At 35.1% G+C, this 15,962-nt stretch overlaps 1 protein-coding gene and 1 non-coding gene across 3 annotated transcripts in view; both read right to left on the bottom strand.

Annotated features, from left to right (window-relative positions):
• Positions 1-6,291: 6,291 nt before the first annotated feature.
• Nup107 (nucleoporin 107) overlaps positions 6,292-15,962 on the bottom strand; it is a 43,818-nt gene continuing 34,147 nt past the window's right edge. Inside the window, exons 23-28 of one of the 2 annotated variants that reach the window (XM_076853086.1) lie at positions 15,852-15,954; positions 15,081-15,241; positions 13,934-14,059; positions 13,257-13,370; positions 7,077-7,244; positions 6,292-6,690 (exon numbers count right to left, since the gene is read on the bottom strand). In XM_076853086.1, coding sequence (XP_076709201.1) covers positions 6,583-6,690; positions 7,077-7,244; positions 13,257-13,370; positions 13,934-14,059; positions 15,081-15,241; positions 15,852-15,954 — 780 coding nt within the window. In that variant the 3' untranslated portion in view covers positions 6,292-6,582. The remainder of the gene's footprint in view (positions 6,691-7,076; positions 7,245-13,256; positions 13,371-13,933; positions 14,060-15,080; positions 15,242-15,851; positions 15,955-15,962) is intronic. The other variant, XM_076853087.1, reaches the window with a different exon arrangement.
• On the bottom strand, positions 14,560-14,649 carry LOC143398739 (small nucleolar RNA SNORD105). Its single transcript, XR_013091334.1, has one exon. It is a non-coding gene; the product is annotated as a small nucleolar RNA SNORD105 (small nucleolar RNA).

Here is a 15,962-nt window from a genome sequence, read left to right as displayed (position 1 = left end):
GTTCTTTGCTGACTTCTCCAAAGTTATGGTTAATAAACAATTGTGAGTTTCTTCCACATTTTAAATCAGTTTTTGTATTTTATTTTTCTAGAAAACTGTCCATTTTACTTAAATATTTTACTTTTTAATTTTTTTTTATTTATATTTGACAGCGGAGTGCATTACAATTCATATTACACATATAGAGCACACATTTTTCATATCTCTGGTTGTATACAAAGTATATTCACACCAATTCGTGTCTTCATACATGTACTTTGGATAATGTCCAACACATTCCACCATCATTTCTAATACCATACCCCCTCCCTTCCCCTCTCACTCTTCTGCACTATCTAGAGTTCATTTAATCCTCCCACACTCCCCCTCACTACCCCAAATAAATATTTTAATATTCTTAGAGTAGTATGTAGTATTTTACACTGTTTCACCTGTTGTCCTGTATCATTTTTATTATTATGCATTTGCATTTGTCCCATGATTAGCATTGCCAGTATGTTGTATATTTCATTGACCTCTTCTACTGGTTTTGTTCCAAGTCATTAATTTTTTTTGGAGTCTCATAGTTTTTTTTTGTTGTTGTTTTGGTATTGGGGAGATTGAACCCAGGGATGCTTTACCACTGAGCCATATCCCCAACAGGTTTTTATATTGATACAGGGTCTCACGAAGTTGCTGAGGCAGGCCTCAAAATTTGCAATCCTCTTGCCTCAGCCTCACAAGTCATTGGAATCACAATAGGATTACAAGTGTTATAGATTAAAAAAAAATTTTTTTTTTGGTAGTTGTAGATGAACAGAATGCCTGTATTTGTTAAGTGATGCTAAGGATTGAACCCAGTGCCTCACCATGCTAGGCAAGCATTCTGCCACTGAACCACACTCCATCCTGTAAGATATTTTTATTTAAATGAGAAAAATTTAGAATAGCTTTGGCCACGGTCCTTAAGTCAGTGTAATATTTTCATTGTCCTTAATTTCTAAGTAGTTTGATGGAAAGTTTTAAATTTCTCCTTTGTTGTAAAAATTATTCAAATATTTATTGAACACTTGCTATGTATCAGGCAATACATCTGAACTAGACCAGACCCTCTTTCATAGAACTTAGAGAAGACTAGTATTAAATGATTAGAAATTATAATGAGTGTTATAAAATAATAAAACATAATTCTGTGAGTGTATAAGAACTTACCCTAAACTTGGGGAAGAAAGGTAGTCAAAGACTTCTTTAAGGAAATGGTTCTTAAAGTAAGAATAGAATGAGTAAAAGTTGATTAAGCATTGTCTAAAGTCTAGCTCTCCTAACGTGCTCTTCCTGATATATTCTATTGTGTGTGCTCCTCTTTCTACATCATCAGACTTTACTAATTGTTACTGTACTTCATGCCTTTTCCATTATATATTTTATTTTCATCCTCCCTTCCAGTTTGGGACAATAGAAGCCTATCTGACTAATGATTTACAAGGCTTACCCTTACCTATTCCTTTAAGAGCGCAGAGGAACTCTATTTAGTTGCTTCAATTCACTCTTTTTGTGATTATAGATTTGGGCGAATAATCTTAGCATGTCTGACAAATTATATTTTTGTAATCCCTTATTTCTGATATTTGAAACTACACACTTATGATTTGGATATGAGATGTTCCCACAAAAACTCATGTGTTAGGCAATGCAAGAATGTTTGAAGGTGAAATAACTAAAAGATTATGAGAGATACAACCTGAACAGTGGATCAAGCCATTGATAGATAAATAATTTGAATAGATAACTGGTGGGAACTGCCGGCAGGTTGGATGTAACTGGAGGAAGTAGGCCTGGGGGCATACCTTGGGGATTATATTTTGTCCCTGGCTCCTTGAGTTCTGTCTCTCTCTTTCTCTCCTTCCTGGTTGCTATGAGCCAAGTAGCTTTCCTCCACCCTGCCCTTCAGCCATAATATTCTGCCTTACCTCAGGCAGACAGCAGTGGAGTCAGCCAACTGAAATTCCAAGCCAAAATAACTTTTCCTCCTCTAGGTTGTTCTTACCAGGTATTTCAGTCACAGCAATAAAAAGCTGACTAACATGCAGATGGTTCCTGGCTTACCATTGTTTCAATGTAAATCATTTGACATTTGAAGATCCAGAAGTGGTAACACATTCAGTAGAAACTATACTTCAGATTTAATCTCTAGCAGTATGTGATACAATACTCTCCCATCATGCTGAGCAGTAGCAGAGCCCTATAGCCCTCAGTCAGCCAGGCAGTCATAAGCGTGAACAACTGATATTCTGCAGTGTACCATGATGCTAAGCAATGATGTTCAGTAGCTGTGTGTTAAATGCATTTTAAACTTAAGGTATTTTTAATTTATGAAACTTTATTGGGATGTAACCCCCTCCTAAATTAAGAAGAATCTGTAGTTAAAATATGCACTCTGAGGGCTGGGGTTGTGGCTCAGTGGCAGAGTGCCTGCCTCGCACATGTGGGGCACTGGGTTCAATCCTCAGCACCACATAAAAATAAACAAAATAAAGATATTGCATCCATCTATAACTAAAAAAATTTTTAAAAATATGCACTCTGAAATTTGGGTTAAAGGATAAATATATTAGGACTGAGGATGCAGCTCTTAGCATGTGCCAGGTCCTGGGTTAGATTCCCAGCACCATAAAAAACAAAGAGCTAAACTATAGTGGATCTCAACTGACTTATATTTACCAATCTTGTTACTAAAAGCCTTCTTGAGTCTAACCCTATATGTGTTAGTTTTGTCAATGGGACAAAAATACTTGAAGAAATAACTTATGAGTAGCAAAGATTTTGGTTCATAGTTTCAGACATTTCAGCCCATTGGTCACTTGTCCTTATGGTGGCACAGCACATTATAGCAGGAGCATGTTGCAGAGCAAAGGTTTCACGTCATGGTGGGCAGGAAGCAAAAGAAAGAGAGTAAGGGGTCAGGGTCCCAATACCCACTTTGTGTGCATGCCCCAGTGATCCAATTTCCTTCCACTAGGCCATACTTTCACCTTTTCCCCACAGTGCCACAGGCTGGCAACCAAGTCTTTAACACATGGCCTTTGGTTGGACATTTACGATCCAAACCATAATGTTATTTTTTTTTCTTTTTGATGGTACTGGGGATTGAACCCAAGGACACTCTACCACTGAGCTATATCCCCTGCCCTTTTTATCTTTTGAGATATGGTCTCACTAAGTTGCCCAGGCTTGCCTCCAACTTGGGATCTTCTTGCCTCAGCCTCCCAAACCACAGGGATTACATGCACCACTGTACCCTGCACCTTAACACCATTTTTGTCACCCACCCAGTTTTTCACTATTTCTGAGTCTATACTTCTTCAAGGCAATTTAGTTGGTTAATTGGCTTTATGTAAAGTGCAGGTGCCCTCATCCTAACCACAGTCCTGAAATGTGATTATTAGTCTCACTTGGTATGTCAAAATAGAGTATACTCTCACAGCTAAAATGGGATGAGAGTAAAATAAAACCCAAATCTCTGGTTCTATGGCCCACTTGTGTGTGTGTGTGTGTGTGTGTGTGTGTGTGTGTATGTGGCGGGGGGGGGGGTGGGGTGGGGTGGGGGGTGGGGAGGGGAGATAGGGATCTCATCATAGTTGCTTTGGCTGCCCTTGAACTCCTGAGTTCAAGCAATCCTCCTGTTTTACCCTCCCAAGTAGCTGGGACTGCAGATAGGCAGCACTGCACCCAGCTTTATTAGTTTTTGTTTTATGTGTGTTGGGTTTGAACCCAGGTGCATTTTACCACTAATCTACGTTTCTAGTTTTCCCTTGCCCCTAGAGGCAAGATCTTGTGCTAATTTAATTAGCCTCCTGCTTCAATCTCCCAAGAAGCTGGGATTATAGGTGTATACTTCCATGTCTAGCTACATTTGAGTTGTCTTTCCATTTGATTTAAAAATTTTTTTTTAGTTGTAGATGGACACAATATCTTTATTTTTATTTATTTTTATTTATTTTTATGTGGTGCTCAGGATCGAACCTAGGGCCTCACACGTGCGAGGCAAATGCTCTACCACTAAGCTACAACCCCTAGCTGCCCATTTGATTGTTCAAAGATAAATTTACACTTAAATGTGTAAAGCATAACTGTATTGGGTTGGTGGGGTTCTGTGAACTAACCCCAGGATCTTTCACACTAAGCACATACTCTACTACTGAGTTAGACACCCAGCTTTCAACTGTATAATTTTTTGACAACTGATACACCTATATAATCCCTATCAAGATATAGAATATTTCCTTTACCCCCAAAAGTTCCCTATGTTCCTTCTCAGAAAATAGGGTGTCCCTCCCCTGCAAAAGTCACTATTTTAATTTTTTTCACCATAGATTAGTTTTAACTGTTAAAGAACTTCATATAAATAAAATAATATGTAATTTGACTTCTTCTGTTGAATTTATGAGTAGTTATTTCCTTTTTATATTACTGAGTATGAACATCACAAGTTGTTCAGCTGTTCTCTGATTAATGGGTATGTAGGTTAGATCATTCCTAGTTGGGAGCTTTTAAAATAATGCTGTTATGAATGTGTGTGTGTGTTGTGATAGAACCAGCCCTTGCACATGCTAAGCATTGCTATGATCATTTTTTTTAATTAGCTACAACTGTGATCGTTTTTTAACACACATTTTTTGTGGAATTTATTTTCATTTCTCTTGGGTAAGTATGTAGGTTGAAATTTCTAGGTAAATTACAGAAAATGTTTGAAAATTTCCCCAAATAGGCTGATAAGATAGTTCATATCTATAATCCCAGCTACTGAGGTGGATGAGTTAGAAGGATCCCAATTTGAGGCCAGCCTGGACAATTTAGTGAGATCCTCTCTCAAAATAAAATATAAAAAAAGCTGGAAAGGTAACTCAATAGTAGAGGTCTCTTGAACTCAATTTCTGATTAGGGCAGGGCAGGACAAATTTTCCCAGAGATAGTATCGTTTTACATTCTTCCCTAACAATGTATCAGTCATAATTTATTCCACATCCTTGTGAAGATTTGGTGTTGTCTGTCTTTTGGGTTTTAGCCATTCTGATGAATATGTAATGATAGCTCATTGTAGTTTTTTAAGTAAGAGTCCATCTTTGAATCATTTTCACTGGCATAAATAAAACTTAAAGCAGAGTTCATTGCTTCACACATTTCTAATTGATTTCTATTGTGATCAACTAGTGTTGTATGCCTTGGGTACAGGAGGAATGACAATACCTATCGCTGATTTAAGCCAGAATTCCCAAATAGCTAACTAGAATCACAAATGGAATACTGTATTTTAAAAATATAACTTCTGTGATCCATTCCCAGGTCTCCTGAGCCAGACATCCCCAGGTGTCATCTGTAAGTAAATATTTAAGAAATTCCTTGGATGATTCAGATGATTAGCCAGCTTTGTTATAATAGTATTTCTCTTTCAGTTATCTCCCGTTTATAAGCTATGTAGTATAGTTAACTTGGCCTACCTGCTAGTTTATAAACATGCCTAGCATTTTCCATTGTTGGCCTTGCTAATACTGATTTTCTAATCTATAGTGCTTCATGATACTTGAATCTTATCTTTATACTTCTGCAAATTTAGTGCATTACTCAAACTTCAGCCCAAGTTGCTCAGAGCCTTTTTAACTGAAGACAGTTTCTTCCTGTTCAGACTTTTTTTTACCTTTGAGACAGAGGACTGCTAAATTTCCCAGGCTGGTCTTAAACTTTTAATCCCACCTTAGTCTCTTAAGTAGTTGGGATTATAGGTGTATACCACCACACTATTTGTATTTTTTAATGGCACCTTTTAAATATGTATATTTTCCCTATAAGAAGGATTTGATTGGATCTTATTTATTTTGAATTTCCCAATGTTTTCAATGCTTACTGTGTATCAGATATTGCATTTTTTTTAATGTTCCAATTTCCTTGTATTCCCTAACTTACTTTAATAGCAGGTTTCTTAAGTGAGAGTTAATAAACTAAAAATGTTTTCAAAATAAAGAAAGTAATAATGTTATTATTATTATTGTTGAAAACATTTTTTGCTATATTCATCTTAGTAAAATTACTGAATTTATAATAAATGAAAAATTATATACTTGGCTTGAAAATGAATCTACTCTCCATCCTCTTTATAATTTTAAGATATTAGAGTACTTACGATTACATGAAAAAAATTAGAATAAACAATTTAATTTACTTTTATATAAAAGAGATAAACTTGAAATTTTTAAGAACAGAACATTTTAATTTTTACATATTTTATTAAAAAACACACTTAGAGAAATAACAATACATTAAATTTTCAAAGCGTCACCATACTATTCTGGTTTGGTTTGTTTTTATTTTTGTTTTTGTGGTGCTAGTATTTTTTTTTGCATATTAGTGCTCTACCACAGAGCTTATACCCTCAGCAATATTCTGAAAATGTACAAAATTCAAATGTCAAAATTTTACATTTCCCCCCAGAATAATGCAGAAGAAAAAAGGCCAGTAATTACAAATATGTATATTATGTAAAAAAAAAAAAAAAAAAAAACCCTCTGTTTATCATGGGAATTAGTAACAATACAAAGAGTGAATGATTTATGACTGAATTTCATACCCTAATGGGTCAAGTCCCTGGTCTAGAAGCATTAAAGAGGATTCCCTTAACTTCTGCAGCAATTTCCTTAGTTCTTCCTTAGAAAATACCTGGTATCAAAAAAGAAAAACAAAATTAAGAATGAGAAAAAAAGAATATGATCTTTTAGTTACCTAATTAATCTGATGATTTAAATTAATATAATAAGAAATTTCTTTGTATGATTTATATGAACAGAAGCTAGAAAATTAGAGTAGTTTAGGAACTTCAGGCTATTTCTCAGAGTCAGTCTATATATTTCTAACTGCTTATATGTTCATATACATATTTGGAAAAAAAGCACATACATTAAAACTAGACTGTTACTTTCAGGAAGTTCAAGAACAACTAAAATCCAAAAACAATAAAAAATGTAAGCATGTCTTCACAAAATTAAATATCACCATAAAGTATATCAAATCAATAAAATTTAAACAGCAATCATTCTAGCACTTACCAGATAGAGTTTATGGCGCTCAGAGGATACCATATCTGCTAACTGCAGGCATTCCTGATACTGACCAGTACTATGCAATATGGTGTGAAGCAGAAAACACAACATTGGCAAACATAGCTTTCTCAATAAAACCATCTGATGTGTTCTTTCATGGTCTTCCTCAGCATCCTACAAACAGACATCAAGTCATCATTTTAACAACTTTAAGCTAAATATCCTTACAAATGGAAAAGGCATGTACAGTTGGTTCTGTGCATTAATTGGTTCCAAATCTCTAGATTCAACCAACCATAGAAAGTAAATAGATATTTGGGGTAAAAAGTTGCAACGTACCAAACATATACAGACTTTTTGTTCTTCTTGGTTATTCCTTAAACAATATAAGAACTAATTACATAGCATTTACATTGTATTAGGCATTATAAATAACCTAGAGATGATTTAAAGGATATGGGAGGATAGGAGCAGGTCATATAAAATATTATGCCATTTTATATAACAGATTTGAATATATGTAATTTTATTATCTACAGGGATTTTCTAACCAAACCCTCATAGATGCCGAAGGATGACTGTGCTGAATCAAAATCAAAACAGGTAGAAGCTAGGCCTGGGGTCGTGGCTCAGTGGTAGAGCGCTCGCCTAGCACGTGCGGGGCCCTGAGTTCCATCCTCAGCACCACATAAAAATAAATAAATAAGAGTATTGTGTCCAACTACAAATACAAAATAAATATTCAAACAAAACAGAAAACCAGGAAGAAGCTAAAGTTTTTCGGTTTTGGCAGTGCTGGGGATTGAACCCAGGGCCTCACACAAGCCAGGCAAGTGCTCAACCACTGAGACCTTTTAAAAAAATGAATAAATAAAAAATTTGTTTTGAGTTAGGATCTCATTAAATTGCCCAAGTTGGGCTTGAATTTGTAGTGCTCCTCCCTCTACCTCCCCAAAAGCTGGGATTATAGGTATGTGCTAATTATTCTAAGGCTTATAATGCCTATTAAAAATAAAATGAGGCAAGGTTTTAATCATGTTATGTAGCAAACAAAATTTTATGCCAAAAAAGTATGAAGACGAACAAGGTATACTAGAGAGGGAACAGAATAATGAAAATGCTATTGAGTGTATTTCTAATAAATTTAATGTCTATAATAACAACATGTATAAAAAGAATAAGAGAAACTGAATACCATCAGAACAAAAAGCAGAATAGAAAACATCACCACACTTTACTGGATATGTACAGATGTAATTACAGATAGATTTTAGGAGATGAGAAAACACACACCAAACTGACAGCAGTTATACTTGGGAAAATGGTTAGGATGCAGAGAAGGGTGCACAGGGGAAAGAACTATGTGGCAACTTGAGTAGCCCTTTTATGCTCACTGTTTTCTCACTACACACTTGAAAATTAAAATAGCGAAAATAATAAAAACACACCCAAACAATTAAAATTTCTGAAATAATCTTTAAAACAAAAAGGGAGGGCTGGGGTATATCTCAGTAGTGGAGCATGTGTCTAGCATGCATAAGGTCCTGAGTTTGATTCCTAGCATAACAAAAAGAAAAATCAGAAGGAAACACATAGAACTCATCGTATAAAACACAACAAAACAGAATAGCCAGGACAAAGTAAAGCAATAACTGGTCCTTTAAAAAGCTTAATAAAATATCTCAAAATATTTCTTGGGAGAGGCTATAAAACTAAATTGCTAAAACATTTTCAAATGTAGATATAAATGGAGTAAAGCAACAAAATGTGGCTTGGTTATTCTACCAAGAAGTAACGTACTAACTTAGGCTAACCTACCTAACTTATACCAGGTTTCCACACACAAGAAAAATATTGCCCATTAATCTTTTAGTCTTGTTTTGAGGTATAAATACATAAAAGCAAATATTAAAATATATGCCTCATATTTTCTTAGTTTTTTTTTTTTTTTGCACTGGCAATTGAACTCGGGGGCACTCGACCACTGAGCCACATCCCCAGCCCTATTTTGTATTTTATTTAGAGACAGGGTCTCACTGAGTTGCTTACTGCCTCGCTATTGCTGAGGCTGCCTTTGAACTCAAGATCCTCCTGCCTCAGCCTCCCAAGTTGCTGGGATTACAAGACATGTGCCACGGCACCCAGCCATATTTTCTTAGCTTTAAAAATGAAAGCACTTTCATTTATTTTCTCAAGGTGAGGCACTCACTGGGGAAAAAGGAAGAGAGGGAAATAAAAGGTACTAGAGAATGAGAATGATCAAATATGTTTAAGTACAAATATGACAATAAATCCTACTATTAAATATAATTACAATGCACCAATAAAAAAGATAAGGTACTCACTAGATTATCTAAATGTGTTAGATTTAAAATGCAATTTAAAACACCTCAAATTTTTACTCATTATTCATATTACTGACCCCTCTAGAGGCAGAACCTATTAAGAATGATAAGAGAACTGTTGCTTTCTGGGGCTTTCCATTTATGCTCTAGTATAGTCTTTCCCCTATGCTAAGGAGGTAAAGTACCCCTGGTTCTTGGATTGCTTGTTACCTAAAAGCTATAAAAGGTACCACAAGATGAATTGTGGTACCTGCTCCTCCTAAATCCTATTGTTGCTGCCACAGTATCAGGGAGTGGTGCAAGTGATCTCTTTTCCTATGATTCCCATGGCAGTGGACAGCTTGCTATCAACCATTCAGAATCACACCAGATGGACCTAGACATTTGCCACAAGGAAAAAGAAATAAACTATCTGCCACAACCTATTTCTCTTGTATGAATAATTAAAAGCTTTAAAATATACTAAAACATTTAAAACAAAAAATTCTTTTCACCAAGGGCATACAGTGCCTTCTATGTGAGAAAAACTCATGTCGACAGCAGAAGTCTACCTCTAATGACATTATGGAAATAACTAATCTGAAAAAAGTGCATTCACTCCAATAATGTAGTGCCATTTATTTACCAAGTGCCTTGTATGTGCTAGACATTAATTTAAGTGTCAGGGTCAAAGAAGTGAAGAATACAAGGTTGCTCCCTTTATAAAGGTTATACTGTACTGGGAGTAGACTCTAAAACAACAACAACACCACATTGGAATGTGGTAGGTGCTAGAAATAAATCTAATATAAGATAAGGATTCATGGGGCTGGGGATGTGGCTCAAGCGGTAGCGCTCTTGCCTGGCATGCATGCGGCCCGGGTTCGATCCTCAGCACCACATGCAAACAAAGATGTTGTGTCCGCTGAGAACTAAAATAAATAAATATTAAAATTAAAAAAATAAATAAATAATAATAATTAAAAAAAGATAAGAATTCAGTGACAGATGTGTATTATATATGCTATTTAATAAGCGTGGTTGGCTTGGATTGTAGTTCAGTGGTAAAGTGTTTGTCTAACTACATTTGAAGTACTGAGTTCCATCCTCATTCACACCACATAAAAAATAAATAAATAAAATAAAGGTATTGTGTCCATCTACAATATTTAAAAATAAATACACAAATATAGGATGGTTAGGGCTGGGGCTATACAGCTCAGTGGTAGAACATTTGGCTAGCATGACAAGTTTGATTCCCAGCACTGCAAAAAACAAACAAGGGTGACTTGATGGGGGGCAGAGATTCTCTAAGGAAACTATTTAAGGAGACTGTTGAGAGAATTAAGAAGCTACCTAGGCAGATATCTTGGGGAAAGAGCATTATAGGCAGAGGGAGAGTTGCAAAGAGATCCAGAAATCAAGAACATAATGAGGAGCAGGAGGATATAAGACTGGCAGGTAGTTAAACAAACAAAAAACAGCAAATGTACAGTCTTGAAGGTCAAGAAGAAAACTAAGGATTTTATTCAAGTTATAATGAGAAACTATCAGAAAGTTCTTGGTAAGAGAGTGACATATTTCATTTTTAAATGATCACTAATTGATAAACAAGGAAATAATAATATAAAGAAGAATGGGGTGGGTAGAGTAGTGGCTAGGTGGTAGAGAGTTTGCCTAGCACATTTGAGGCCCTGGGTTCGATCCTCAGCACCACATAAAACAATAAATAAAATAAAGGTATTGTGTCCAACTACAATTAAAAATAAATAAATAAAAAAAAGAGAACGGGAAACAAAAGAGACACAGTAGAAGCTTAGACTAGAATGTAGCAGAAGTAGAAGTAGAGTTGTAGTAGTAAAAAGTAGGTATAGATGAGATGCCTACTCCACTTCTGCTGCCAACCTTCTGTGCCACCTGCCTTCAATACTTATAGGAACATTCTACAGCTACTTAAAAACTTGAGGTGTTCCTATACTAAACTGTGTGTAATGCCAGGAATATTGTGTATAGTTGTGTACTATACAAGGGCACCTGGTCAAGTGAGTGAGTGAAGCTGAAATCTAGCTTATGCTTCATTCTACAGGTCATGTATACCTAGCATGGAACCTATCTGTGTAAGGGAAGGGGTTCAATTTTCTAATTTATACACAAATAATATATGTGCTAGCAGGAACCCTAGATAATTCCCTACTTTGTTGAATATTAAATATCTAGGAGTATTAAACTAAACTCAATAGAGTAATTAAAATACCATTATCATTTGACTGTTAAAGGAATCTCCTTTTCTGGATTAGTTTTAAAGAAATGACTAAGACCAAATACTGATTTATAAAATGCTCCATAAAACAATACACTATCATTTGTTGTCTGCCAATCCAACATCATTTTTATGAGACTATTTTGTGGCTTTCATTATTTAATCTGCTAAGATTAATTAATCAGAATAATAAAGACTTATTCATCAACAAGACATTCAAGTTGTTTCAAAATTCAAGTAACAATTAGCATTTTGTAACAGGAAAATTTTATTTTCACTATCACCAGCATGAATCAGAAGATAGGTTTATCCTAAGGAAACTGCTGAAGGTTTAAAACTAGTCAGGGGAGTTCTATTATGAACTTTAGGATTAAAAGTTCAAGATCATTAATCTAAGTTTCAAGATCATTAATCTAAGCCAGGCACACTGGTGCACGCCTGTAATCCCCAAAACTCACAAGGTTGATGAGGATCTTGAGTTCAAGAGCAGCCTCGGCAACTTAGCAAGATCCTAAGCAACTCAGTGAAACCCTGTCTAAAACTGAAAAAAGAGCTGAGGATGTAGCTCAGCATAAAGTGCCTGAGTTCAATCCCCAGTAAAACAAAAACAAAACATTAATCTATCAGTAATAACAGCAAACAGAGGTTCCAATCTAGTTTCTAGGGAAACTAGAAGAGGTATATATCTATAGTAGCTAAAATTAATTAAAGAATAAGTGATAAATAAAAGAGGATATTAGGAGTGGCAGAAGAAAAAGTATCAAGAACACTGTTGTTCTCCATTCAAAATAAATATCCAATAATCTAAGATTTCCAGTTTTTCTTGATTATCTGTCTGCAGAGGGAAAACTGAGCTACCATCTGTCGTGTCCCTGGATAAGGCCTTAGTGTTTCTCTCTGATATTATCATTGTAGTATCCTTCCTTTCCCCATTTTACCTCATCCAAATTCTACCCATTTGTTCAAGATTCAGTCGAATGCTATAGCTTTCAAGCTTCTTGTCCATAGCCCTTCCAGGTTAAAAAACAATCCTGTTTTCCTCCTCCTTTTTTTCCTCTAGTGTGGGCCTCACTCATGCTAGGGAAGCTTTCTATCTTCTGAGTTATATTCCCAGCCCAAAACAATTTATACTGTCCTTATGGCATTTAATACTTTTCTAACTGGCTCTCAATCTAGGTCACACATTAAAGTTTCTAGGTGATATAAACAAACAGTATAGCCCTTCCTCAAACTAATTAAACCATAATTTCTAGGGATGGAACCTTGTACTTTTAAAAAAAGCTCGTCAAGTCATTTAAATGGACACCTTAGAAGTGAAAGTCACTGATGTATGTATGTCTTATGCTGCTAGAATTACCTATCTATAAATTAAGTCAAATACATGTATAATTAAAATTTTAGGTCCAGAATTTTAAAAATAAAATTCTACTATCCTGTGTGAACATATTAAATGTGAAGTAATAGTTTATCCAAGAATATATGTGATATTTAGTTATAACTACAAAGGTTATCTAAAATCTGTAGATTCTTCTATTCAGAAAGAGCACATCTGACAAAATATAATGTATTTTTTTTCAGCTATGTGCAATACACACAACTTACCTCTCTCACATCTACCATCCAACCTCCATCAACAAACAATAAGACATTGTACATTTTTTCCTTCACATCAGCAGTTAGTGCATCCAAATGCCCTTTCCAAATACCGTAATCCATCTGCAAGACAAACACGAGGCAGACATAATGAACAAAAATCAATAAATAATGTATTTTTAATATACAGGCAGAAATGTACACGTGGAACATCATTCAAGAGTTGGTGTTTCAGTAGCCAAACATTATATCAACAGAGAGCAGTTGAATAAAATGATTAAATGTTACAACTCCGTAAATAAATGCTAATGATACCTGAAGATATTTTTCAAGATTAATTACCCACAGAGAAGTAAGTAAACAGCTGGGTGCAATGGTGCAAGCCTGTAATCCCAGCTACTCGAGAGGCAGGAGTTTGATCAGGTTTGAGGCTAGCCTTGGCAACTTAGTGAGACTGTCTCAAAATACAAAGTAAAAAGGGCTAGGGAGGTAGTTCAGTGGTACCTGAGCAATCGCCAGTCCCAGCATAGGGGAAGGGAGGTAACAAAACAGATGGCTTTTTTTCAAAGCAGAACATTAACACAAAGATTACCTGTTATATTAACTTGCTGCTGAAAAAATGACCTTTATAAATGCTAACATTTTTAAGATGCAACAGACTCATCCTAGATCTATATTCAACTTACTTCGTACTTCTTTTCTTTATGTTCATAAGCCACTTTCTCAGTAAAAGTTGGCTGGGGTATCAGAGTAGGTTTTTGTGGAGCTGAATTCATATGCTTAAACCATTCATTAAACGTTTCATGGGCTTCCTAAAACGTAAATTGGAAAAAAATGTTTTCCACATTTATTATTCAACAAAGCTTTTAAAAATTTTGGTTCTTAGAAATAATTCTGCAGCACCAAAATACAAAATTGTTCAATATTTATTTTTTTACACACAACAAAAATGACTGGAATATATCAATGTTTTATCAAATGACAAATACCACCAAAATATATAGCATCTACTTCTATCTCAGCATCCTGATTATTTATGTATCTTGACATTTATCACTCTATGAAGTAGGCATGTTATCTTATCTACCTTCTTTATTGGCCTACTGGCTTTAAGAGGGCAGAGAGAAGAGTACTATCCACAAATTTAGCTCTGTGACCTTGCCCACTATAATCACTTGATTACTTGTTTAATAAAATTTGAATGAATATGCTGTTATTTTAGTCCCAACAAATCTAGAATATTTTGCTATCCTCAATTATTGCCAAAAGCAAAAATATTAAAAGTTGAGACAAGCAATCACAGAATCTTTTTTCTTTTCCCCAACTCTTTAGAGCATTTACTTTGAAGCCAGAATCATGGCAGCTCAGAGGCACATGGTTTCATCATAAGAGCATTCATGAATCTTAAAAAAAAAAAAACATCAGTTTCCGGGGCTGGGGCTGTAGCTCAGTGGTAGAGCACTTGCCTTGAACGTGTGAGGCCCTGGGTTCGATCCCCAGCACCACATAAAAAAGAATAAATAAATAAATATGAAGATATTTTGTCCATCTATAACTAAATTTTTTTTTTTAAATCCTTCTTTAAGAAAAAAAAAGAAAGAAGAAAGAAAACATCAGTTCCGGATATCATATATGCTATCTGATCTTGGCTGGTTAACAATGAATAGAGAATCACGATAATGAAGATAAGGTCATGATTTCAATTCTCTATAGATCAGTCATTACTATAGTCACAAGAGAGATAAAATTGATGAATCATTACTTTAAAATTTAAACTCTGAAAGTGAATCAGAAAAGTTGTTACTAAAATTGTGGTTTTCTTTTCAATCTCACCAAATAAGCTCTAATGCACAAATGTTCTCTGATAGCATTATCGTCTTCAGCAGGAAGTGGACTTTCCATTCCTTGTTCCTCCCACTGATTATAGATTTCTGCTATAGAATCTTGAGGAATTTTCACAAATACTTCTTTTGCAGCTTCATGCTTTTTAGATGCTGTGAAAAAAGAACGTACAATTTTCACTAAACTTCTCTGTAATGTTTCTCAAAGAGTCAAATAATTGGTTTAACTTTTATAGTGAACTGCAACCATTTCAGGACCCAAGGTATTTCTATTAAAGGTCTTAATGATATTCCTACCCAATGAGCTGGCTCTTTTCATATCTCCATGGAATGATAACATAAAAGGAGATATTAAATGTAGATATATTTTTCAAAGTCTGTCAGCCATGACAGTATATGCAAAATTAGCTAGGATAACGGAAAATCCACCTTTATAAGTTTTTGCATAACAAATTGGATATGTAAAAGAATAGGTGGGCTATGCACAGTGGTACACACCTGTAATCTTAGCAACCTGGCAGAAGCAGGACTGCAAGTTCAAGGACAGCCTCAACAACTTGCAAGATCCTCAGCAACTTAGTGAGACCCTGCCTCAAAGTAAAAAATAAAAATGGATGGAGATATGACTCAGTGGTAAAGTGTTCCTGGTTCAACCACCTAGTACCAAAAAAGGAATAGCTGGGTTTTCTCACCCTCAATAGAAAGATTAATGAAACAAAATTCAAAGGTATGTGGATCTGACCAAAGAATAAAAACAAAATACCTAAGAATTTTCTCATTATTGCATTGCCTTGTTTCAGTGCTTCTGCCCTCTGTGCTGGGTCAAATACCAACCAGTCAATTACATCAATCTTTAAACGGTCCTCCTATTCAT

Source organism: Callospermophilus lateralis, chromosome 4 (assembly GCF_048772815.1).
Source record: "Callospermophilus lateralis isolate mCalLat2 chromosome 4, mCalLat2.hap1, whole genome shotgun sequence".
Classification (NCBI taxonomy): Eukaryota; Metazoa; Chordata; class Mammalia; order Rodentia; family Sciuridae; genus Callospermophilus; species Callospermophilus lateralis.
The sequence above is the reverse complement of the archived record's forward strand: the minus strand, read 5'-3'. Positions and strand labels throughout refer to the sequence as shown.